Genomic DNA, 9,926 nt, shown 5'->3' with positions numbered 1-9,926 from the left:
AGCTGTGATGCATATCTGTGATGAAGAAGGTGTCGCTTTTTCATAGTCACTTTGTAAAATTAGCTGGATTGAAAAGTAAGTATCTCTGTTTCTAAGATAATACTGAGTAGTTGTGTAGTACTTAAGTGTTTTGAGTGGGTTGGTTTTGGGTTTTTTTTGGGTGTGGGGTTTTGTGTGTGGGTTTTTTGTTTTGTTTTTTTTGAACTGTGTAGCAGTATGTAAATTATAGTGCTTGAGTAAAACTCATATCTTTTATTTAAGATAAGAAAAAATATGACAGAAGCAGCAAGTGCAGATGATTTTCAAGTTTGTGATTTTGTCAAGAAGAAGAAGAAGAAGAAGAAGAGAAAACACAAAGAATGCGATAAGGAACATGAAAATGATGAAAGAGAAAGTATAGAAAATGCAGAGCTTAGCTGCGCTTCTCCAGTGCTGTCTGAAGATCAAGCAGCACAGAGCGGTGAAGGCTGTAAAAAGAAGAAGAAAAAGAAAAAAGACAAGGGGGAGAAGCAACAGCCTTCATTAGATGATTCTTATGTAGGACTGGAACATGAAATTAGTAATGAAACTGGACTGGATGTTTCCCAAAAGAAAAAGAAAAAAAAGAAGCGGAAGCATAATGATAATACAGATGAGCAAAGTGATGTAACTTGTATGACAGTAAATCAGCATAGCACTAATAGTTGTCAGGACATTGATACTGATTACGTTTATTTAAAACAATCCGTTAAGAAGAAAAGAAAAGAAAAATTGCCTGAAGAGGATGAGGTATATCAGCTGCCTACCTCAGAAACACACGATAAAAACAATGAAAGATCAGAGGAGAAGGAGAAGAAGAAGAAGAAGAAGAAGAAAGGAAGCAGTAGTACCCCAGATATGCAAGAAGACACAGGTGTAATGGTTGAGCAGTCACCGTTGTCATCTCCAGAGCAAAACAGGCAAGGGGAAGACACAGTACGGCCATTACCTACAGAAGAGGGTGCTGTGGCAACGCCCCAGCAATGGCATGAAGATAGTGACTGTGGTGCTTCTCCTGCAATGAGTGAAGATTCTACGAATGTACCTGCTAATTTTTCTAAGCCGACTAAAGCAGCTGATCAATCTCCTCATAAAAGTCCAGTGTGTGCTAGAAAGGCAAAAAAAAGCGGCACCTTTGTCATGGAAGAAAGCTCTTCAGAATCTGATGTAGTGTAAGTTTAAGTTTTGTTTGTGGCTTTGTTTTGGTTTTCTCCCCTTCCCCACATGTTTCTATTACATTATTTGGGTCCTAGATTTTTCTTCAGTCTGTTTCGTATGTATTTTTAAAAACAACTTCAAAAACCTTTACACTACATTGAGATGTGATAGAGACCTACTTTAAGAGCTTAGTTATCTTGCGAAGATACAATGAAAATTTCTAAGAATACACTACCATTGCCTTCAACATAGAATATTTTCTTCTATTTAAAAACTGTAGGTATAGAAATAATTTATGTGCAAGCAATTCATATTTAGTGGGAAAAAAAAAAGGGGGAAGAAAGGGACTTCATTTGTTAAATTTGGTATTTATAGTGAATGTATGCATTTTTACCAAGCAACCAGTAAGGTTAACTGACGAATTTAGTGTTCTGTGCAGACAAATGCTCATGTAAGTAGCTCCTTGTGGTGTTACAGCATCTAGAACCTACAATACGACCACTAGTAAAAGACAGATGGAAAAGTTCTGTGTTCCCAGTCGTAGCAAGGGATGCTATGTCTTCTGTATGTCTGTGTGTGAGAGTTTTGTGGGAAAGGTGCAGATTTTCAAAATTTCAGCAAGCTCTTTGAATGTTGTAAGTATAGAAATTTGATAATTAATTATGTCTCTGTTAAAAAGTTGGAAATACAAGGGGGTGGATGTATGAAGTATTCTTTGTTCTTTAATTAATTAACATGTTCGTTCTTTTAATGGTAGAGATACTAACAAAATCTCTGTTTTGGAGCTCTAGTCTCTAGTGGTATATTTTATTTTATGCCCTTTTTTTTTTTTTTTTTTTTAAAAAATAACAGGGCACCAGAACGCTCAGCTTCAAATAGAAAGAAGGACCAGAATAGTTCCTTTACCGAAATGGTAGCCTCTGATGAGCTTAGTCTGGATGATGAAGACTGCGTGGACTCTACCATGTGTTCATTCATGGATTTGGATACTGCAAAACAAGAATTGGAAGAGTTTATTCCTCACGTGAGGAGTATATCGGACAGTTCAATCAGGAAGATGGCTGGAAGAGACCTAGTGAGGTTTAAACAGTTTAAAAAACAAGGTGAGCTCTCCAAAATATTGTTGCAGTGAGGAAGGACTGTGCAGCTGTGCTAATGTTTTGACAGAGGGAAAATAGTTTCTCTGCTTTGTAATAACTACTTCTTCATTGTCAAATTGCAGTCCAAAGTGTATGTGAAAATTATCTGCTCCCAGCTCTTGTCTTGTCTCTTTTCAGTTTTCTTTTTTCACCTTTGGAATTCATTCATCTTCTGTTATATGTTTGCTAAAACCTGAAATGTAATGCACAAGAGTTGGTACTTGAGGTTTCTTTTTTTTCTTTTTTTAAAAATATAAAACTTCCTGTATATTTTAGGTATTGCTGTCAAGTTTGGCAGATTTTCCCAGAAGGAAAATAATCAAATTCGGAAAAATATTGAAGAGTTCTTATTGATTACTGGAATAGACAGTGCTGAAAAACTCCTGTTTACCTCAAGGTATCCAGAAGATAAAGAAGCTATCAGTCGCCTAAAAGCAGAATATCTTTTTTGTCAAAAACTTTGTAAGTATTTCAGTTCCTTCTCGAATAGCTGAATGTTACATTCCACAACCTGGTGATACCATGATGTATTTTCTAAAATAATTTTTTATTGAAAAGCACCAATGTTGCTAAATTTGGCAAAAAAGGAGCGTGCTGCTGAGATTATATAGTTGATAATCTGTGCAGTATGCTGTTCTTATTATCTGTTCGCGGGTATGAAGAGTTCAGAGATTAAAGTATCATCGTGACCAGCAGCACTTACAGACTTTCAAACTTGCATTTGGGCTTTATGGCTTAAGGTGCATTATTTGCTAGGCTATAATTTAGCATAGTGACTTATTAATGGGAGGTGTGATTAAGTCCTGTCTGAAATTGTCAGCTGTTCATAGAGCACATAAATAGGTGGCAGGCTTAGCACTGAGTGAGTGATGGCAGAAACGGAAAGAAATTAGGTTGTTCTTATGGCTAAGATGCTGTTTGCAGGAGGAATGTCTCTTTTCTTCCTCTTGACTCATTTTGTTGGGCTTTTCTTGGCTAGAAAATATTCATGCCCAATATTGGGCAGAAAGTCATGTCAGTGTTATGTGAGCTGCTTTGCAGTTACCTGACCTGGGCGTTGCTGTCCAAGATTGTTAATGTGTTCCCAGGTACTGGTCTCTCTGAATCTTCCCCACTTCAAGGATCTTCCCTTCAGCCAAGATCTTCACTTTGTTTCTGCTGGATGCCCCCAGTCCCTGCTTTTCCCAGTCGAAATAGTCTATATGCAGAAGTACAGTATCTCATCAGCGTCCTGACTGGTGGCTGTCTCATGTCTCTCTATTAGTGGAAGTATTCAGTATGTTAGTTAAGTTTTAATTACGTCTGGATCAAATGTACAGCCAGTCCGTAAAATTTGTAGCTACTGAGTAGCAGGTTTATGCTTGAGAGTTTCAAAGTTCAGTTTCCGATACTCACCCGCACATATGCAGGCACATACACTATTATTTACCAGCTGTCAGCATTCACAATCTTACCATGGTCATAGCAATGACATATTTGAAACTCCTGAGGAGACTCTGTTTGGACTATTTCCTATGCAGTTACTGAAGTGTTGTAGAGTACATTCTCTTGAATGGAGAGAATCTATCGTTGCCAGTGTGGTCATGAAAATGCATGTTGTTGTTTTTTGGTTTTGTTTTATTTTGACTTGTTTTTAAAGTGGCCTCACCAGTGTGAGAAATGTCTCTAAAAACCAAATCATTTACCTTCTAGCTGAGGGCATACCACGACCCTGGAGGCTGATATATTATCGAGCAAGGAAGATGTTTGACCCAAATAATTATAAAGGGAGGTAAGCGAGTAATTTGAAAGAGTTTCTGAGTGCTGATGTCAGTCTCTGATGTTTATTGGTACATTAAAAATTAATATAAATGAAGATCATGTCTCCCATTTGTGCCCGTTACTGTGACTTAATTGACAGTTCATTTTCTGACTAGTCATTATCAATTTCTCTGTTCTAAAGTGTGACTTGAAATGGTAGTGATGAGTAACATTGAAATGCAGGTAAAGATTACAGCTATTTTAAGATATTGGAATAGTTTGAATTTACAGCAGAAGCTGTGCCCGTTTCCTCAACTTAGGTATACTAAAGAAGAAAAAGAAAAATTAAAGAAGTATCATGCTATGCATGGCAATGATTGGAAGAAGATTTCTGAGATGATGTCCCGTTCTAACCTCTCAGTTGCTATGAAATACTCTGAAATTAAGTCGGGTATGTAATTTTAAGGAAAGCAATTCATTCTGTGTATTGCAGTGTGAGAAGTTATTTTAACTGTATGTTGTATATGCCCTAAACTTTAGGAAAAAAATCCCTAGTGGGTTTTTGTTTTTAATTAATTTGTGGTGCTGGTTCCTTTTTCCAGACCACTGATTGCATTTTCATACAGAAGGGATAAGAACAGTCTCTGATGGAAAAGGAAAAAGAAGTGGAACAAATGCGACTCTTTATTAAATGGAACTTACATCTAAATAGATGCTTTCAGGGGGAGGGCAGGAGGAAATTGGCAACCAGGTTTTTAAAAATAGAAACTAGGGATCAGTGCTATTCTTCAGTGATTAGGTTGAACTCCTGTCTCCAATCTAGTATGCAGAAGAGTGTCTGGGAAGTGTGTTAAGAAGCTGGTCCTGAAAATAAGAATAATGCAAAGTGAAGCATTTGCTCTTTTGACTTTTTTTTTCTAATAATTTATGATAAATTATGCCTTGACCTTGTTTTTCCATTTTAGCTATTAATTATGGTCCTTGGTCAAAGGAAGAGACCCAGAAGTTAATGCATGCAGTGGAGGAGGTGATTAGGAAAAGAACGGAAATGGAAGATGGAAATTCATCATCAGGAAAGTCAAATAGAGATCTCTTGATTGACCGTGAGAAACTGTACCAGAAATTACCATGGACTGAGATTGAAGCTAAAGTGGGAACTCGATATTGGAGACAATGTAAACAGAAATGGTAAGGTTTTATACTAAATTGAGATAGTAAAATGTGTTCTGGGGAGTATTTAACTGTATTCTGCAAAACTGTTTGTACCACGATGATTAGTTGGTAAGATAGGTAATAAATAGATTGTAGACTACAGAAGAGGCGTTGCAAATGTGTCTGAGACAAATAACTCTTTTCTCTCTGTGGTAAGTTTTCTTCTTGCTGTGATAGTGAAGCCTGATTTCTGCTTCTCTGTGGCAGCAGTAGCATCTTGAAGACACTTCCTTTTGATGCTTGGAATTTCTTGAAATGATAGAAACCTTTTTTTTGTGTGTTTTCAAAGGACTACAATTTTAACAAACAAGATGACCAAAGGGCAGCAGTTATATAGAGGGACCAAAGGATTACAGGCCAAGATCAATCTTATTAAAAGGTATAGTTCAGAGTACTGGAATGTTTTTGTAACTCTTACTGTTCCAAGTTGTGTTTATAAAAGCTTGCAGGGTGAGAACGGCATGCCTGCAGTTTCATACAGGTTTTGCAACCACTCTTTCTTTGGACAAAATGTCCTATGACTTCTGACTGGGGGAGCTGTGAGCATTATTGAATTATTTCTTGAATTCTGCCTACAAACTACTTCTGTATTATATTCACAGGTTGCATGAAATGAAAGTAGAGGATGCTAATGAAGTAAACTGGGAAGAACTCAGTAATACTATTGGGTAAACCTTTTTTTCCTGTTTTTATGGATATGAAGGATAGTTGAAGCAGATGGTCTTAAAATTTCCGCAAAGAAATCAAAGTTCTTAGACCTCTGCAACTATAGGAAGTGTCATTTAGTTTGGTAATGTACAGTTGTATATCCTTGGATAGTACTGAGCAATAAACCATGCCTATAAGCTCTGAAACTTATTTAACCACTTGAGGCAACCCTTATTGTATTCCCAGCGTATTCTGCATACTAGAACTGTGTTATGTAGTCTGTGCTAAAGTCTTTGATAAAAGACACTTCCAGGTGTTAATCAACACAAAGGAAAAGGATAATTATAGGAATGTGTAATACAATGTAATCGTCTCTGTCCCAACAAAGGAAGTGTTGAATATGAAATTGCCAATACTGTCAATGTTATACTTTCTCAACAGTGCTTTTTTTTCTTTTTCCACATACTTTCAGTTTCATTTGCTATTTCTTTTCACTAAACATATATTGCATAAGTATGCTGGCATGGTTTAGGTTCTTACTTCCAAGGGGAATTGCTGTCTTGAAAAACTGTTTTAATTAGGATTTGAAATCCATCCTTTCTGCCTTAAGCTAAGATAACTGTTTGACTGGCATCACTCTCATGAATGGGTAACTCAGTAATAACTAAACTTTGTAATAGTTCTTTGCACCGCTAATTCTTGAACTCTTTTCTTTTCAGAGATGTCCCTAAAGCCTATGTTCAAGCAAAATTTTATAAGCTAAAAGTCTCCTGTGTCCCTTTTTGGCGAAAAAAGACTTTTTCTGGTCAGTATCCCAGCTGTTTGTATCTACTCCTTAAGGTTTTTGGTTGAATTTAAGAGGGATATGTATTCTAGTTCAATTCTTAGTTAGCTTCCACCTAAGCAAATTGACTAAAATCTCAGGCTTTGTATTTATTTTACTAAATGCTTTTTTAAAAAATAACAGTTTATTTTCAATGTCATCTTCATGCAGTGCTTATGAGCCTCTTCTTTTTAATATCTTGGCTTTAAATGTTTTATGACTGTGCATTTTTAGTTTGTCTTTGCATGTATGTATGTGTCTGATCTACCGTGTAGCCACTGTGATTACTACAGAATAGTGAGATTTTTTTTGCATTTAACACTGACAAAATAATTTCTGTCTGTGAGATCCTGTTTCCCCTAGGCATCCAGTTCCCCTACAGCCAGTTCCCCTACAGATCCAATTAAGACTACTTCTTTTCTCTTTTTTTCTCCTTTTTTTTTTTTTTCCCAAAGAAATTATTGACTATCTTTTTAAAGAGAAACTTCCAGAACTTGAAGAAAAGTTAGAAAAACGGAAGGGGGTACACCTTAGTTCTGACAATGCGACAGCCAGGCAACAGAAGAAGGCTTTTCGACTCAGTGACATTTTTGACTCCAGTGAAGACAGCGATTAATTGACCGCCCTCAAAGCAAATCCTAATCTGCATTTTTAGCTGCAAAATGGAACTGATTGAAAGTGGGTGCAGATCAACAACTGCAGGTACCCAGGCTGTCTAATAATGGAAAAAGTAAAGATCTGCATGTCTGATTTTTCTTGTTTCATAGTGAAGACTGAGGTAAATACAGTTTTTGTGCCACCTTTTATTACCTTAATTTAGCGCTGTTTTTAGAAGTCTTCATCTGAGCATCCAAGTTGCCTTCTGAATATCTCAAAAATAGTATTTTTCCACTGCTTTGTCTTTGGTGGAGTTGAAAGCTGCTGTTTATCCTTTCTGCATGAACTGGGTTTTCAAAACTTTAATGAATTTTAAGTCATTTAAAAAAATAAATTCATGGAATTGGGAAAAAGCTTTCAGTTTGCTTTTAAATCTCTGCAATAAACAACTCTTACGGTATCTGTGTTGATGGAAACAGCACAACTTTGAGTTGTTTTTGTTTTTTTTTTTTTTAACAGGTATCTTGTTCTTAAAAGCAACTGATTTTTATTTTTGATGTAGACCTGCACTTTTATCAGTCTTATAGACAAAAGGGATTTTTGTCCGTTACTCTTCATAAATTGTAATATCATCTCGTGCTAACCAGAACAATGCATTTAAAATGTTTTTGTTAATATTTGAAATACAGAGACAAAATAGTGTGTATGTATATACAAACATATATATATTTTGTGCAAGGAGAATTTCTACATTTTAATAAGAAAATCGAGGGATAAGATGGAGGTTGTATCATGTCTTTGTATGATATTTTTAACTATCTGCCTAGAGTGATTATTTGTAAATTGACCAAGTGAATGTAAAAAAAAAAAAAAAAAAAGTATTTGTATGGCTTGTTTATATTTCCTATATGCTGTGTTAGAATATAATGCTAGAAGACTTCACCTGTGACATACTACTTTTTGGTGGTCATTTTGATAAGTGAGAATTTCCTTCTTTAATTTTAGTAATTGTCATTGAAAATGCAAAACTTTCAATGGCTTGAAATAAAAGCCTTGTTGGAGGTTCTTCTGGACTGTGACTTACAGCAAAGGATGTTAAAGGAGAACTTCTCATATGTAACTGTGTCTGGCTTTAGTCTCTCTGAAGATAGAAAACAATGTGATTTTTATGAGACAGGCAGGACACCCCATGAGATCAGCCACCGGTATAAGGGTAAGTTTTCCAGCCAAGAGATGAAAGCAGGCAGGGGGGAGGGAAAAGAAACATGTACCAGCTCCTTTGTACTTAGGTCTTTGACTTGCTTCTGTTGCCTTATGGGTTTGAAAGTTAGAAGCTGAAGAACTTGAGTTTTTTTTAGTCTGAGCGGTTTGTGCTTTTCAATGTATTTATTTTTTTCCCTGGAAGATGGAGATCCTCTGAATTTTCTGCAGGCTAGAGCACAAATAATTGTGTGGTTGTAGAGCAGATCTCACAGAAATAAACTTCTGCCTCCATAATGACATTTATTTTATCCTTTGCTTTAAAGGGAAACTGTTGTGGTTGAGTGGAATGCACTTCACTCAAAAGAGAAGCAGCAATATGTTTTATTGAGGTAAAATAATAATTTGACAGAGTTCAATAATTTTGATGGAATTTGGCCGAGTTTAACAGTGGTTTACCAAGGTTCAAGTTTGATGGGAAGGTTCACCTTACTAATTACTGCGTGGAAGAAACATACAGAGGAGAGTCAAGTTAGAATCAAGTTAGAACGATTCACACAGAGACCAGAGACGCAAAGGGTAAGGAAGACTCTTCCACTGAGTCCTGAGGTTCAGAGTGGACCCCCTTGCTTTCTGAACTCCTGATGGAGCTTAGGTGCATCTAGGTCCGATCTTAGTCTCAGACTTGGACAACAGTTTATGTCTAATGAAATTATATACAAAGTTTATACTAATTAATATTGAGTAGCTACATGGCTTAGTAATGTTTCGTTCATATTAATTTAGCATGCTATCAATCACTTAGCGAGGATCTGTTGTAAGTAAAGGATCTCTCTGCCTTGGGTAAGGAAGGATCTCTTAGTCCCAGGTAAGGAATCTCAAACCTTGAGAGGCAACCCAGCTCAAGGGCAGAGTCACCTGGCATGCAGTCCAGCTGTGATTCAGGGTGAGCTCAAATTGGGCCCATCTGATGGTAATATTTATAGGGTGAAGTAGTTGGTTCCTAGTCAATAGTATAGACAAGATAGATGTCTTTGTTTTAGCTCTGATATCTTGCTCTGTACTTTAGTTATCTTGTATTTTTGGGCTTCAAAACCACCTTTTGAAATACTGGGAAGTGGAGGTGCCTTAGAAAAATATGTGAGCCAGGAGCTCTGCAGCTCGCAGGTTTGCCACAGAGCATGAGGCCTGTTGCTCCTTGGTCAGCCCGAACCAAAGTACGGCTAGGGGTCAACTGTATCCATCACAGAAACTTCTCAAGGAAGACTCTTGCTGGTACTTGTTAAAAGCAGTTTCTCTGCAAAATAATGTGAGTAAACCAGGGCAGGATCTGTAAACTTGGAGCTATCATTACACTGGCTGCTTTGGGAGTGCTTTCGTGCCGCTGCTTT

General features: G+C 36.7%; 1 protein-coding gene across 1 annotated transcript; it reads left to right on the top strand.

Annotated features, from left to right (window-relative positions):
* Positions 1-273: 273 nt before the first annotated feature.
* On the top strand, positions 274-7,354 carry TTF1 (transcription termination factor, RNA polymerase I). The gene is made up of 10 exons (XM_009700517.1): positions 274-1,190; positions 2,029-2,279; positions 2,592-2,777; positions 4,008-4,086; positions 4,376-4,506; positions 5,021-5,243; positions 5,557-5,646; positions 5,870-5,935; positions 6,635-6,720; positions 7,194-7,354. The coding sequence occupies exons 1-10, from the start codon at positions 274-276 to the stop codon at positions 7,352-7,354; spliced, it is 2,190 nt and encodes a 729-aa protein (XP_009698819.1).
* Positions 7,355-9,926: the final 2,572 nt, after the last annotated feature.

Source organism: Cariama cristata, unplaced genomic scaffold (assembly GCF_000690535.1).
Source record: "Cariama cristata isolate BGI_N322 unplaced genomic scaffold, ASM69053v1 scaffold29975, whole genome shotgun sequence".
In the NCBI taxonomy this organism is placed as follows: domain Eukaryota; kingdom Metazoa; phylum Chordata; class Aves; order Cariamiformes; family Cariamidae; genus Cariama; species Cariama cristata.
The sequence above is the reverse complement of the archived record's forward strand: the minus strand, read 5'-3'. Positions and strand labels throughout refer to the sequence as shown.

Coding starts and splice junctions, on each gene's coding strand:
- TTF1 (XM_009700517.1), top strand. CDS start 274: ATGACAGAAGCAGCAAGTGCAGATGATTTTCAAGTTTGTGATTTTGTC. Junction 4,087..4,375: donor CCAAATAATTATAAAGGGAG/GTAAGCGAGTAA, acceptor TCCTCAACTTAG/GTATACTAAAGAAGAAAAAG. Junction 5,647..5,869: donor AAGATCAATCTTATTAAAAG/GTATAGTTCAGA, acceptor TTATATTCACAG/GTTGCATGAAATGAAAGTAG.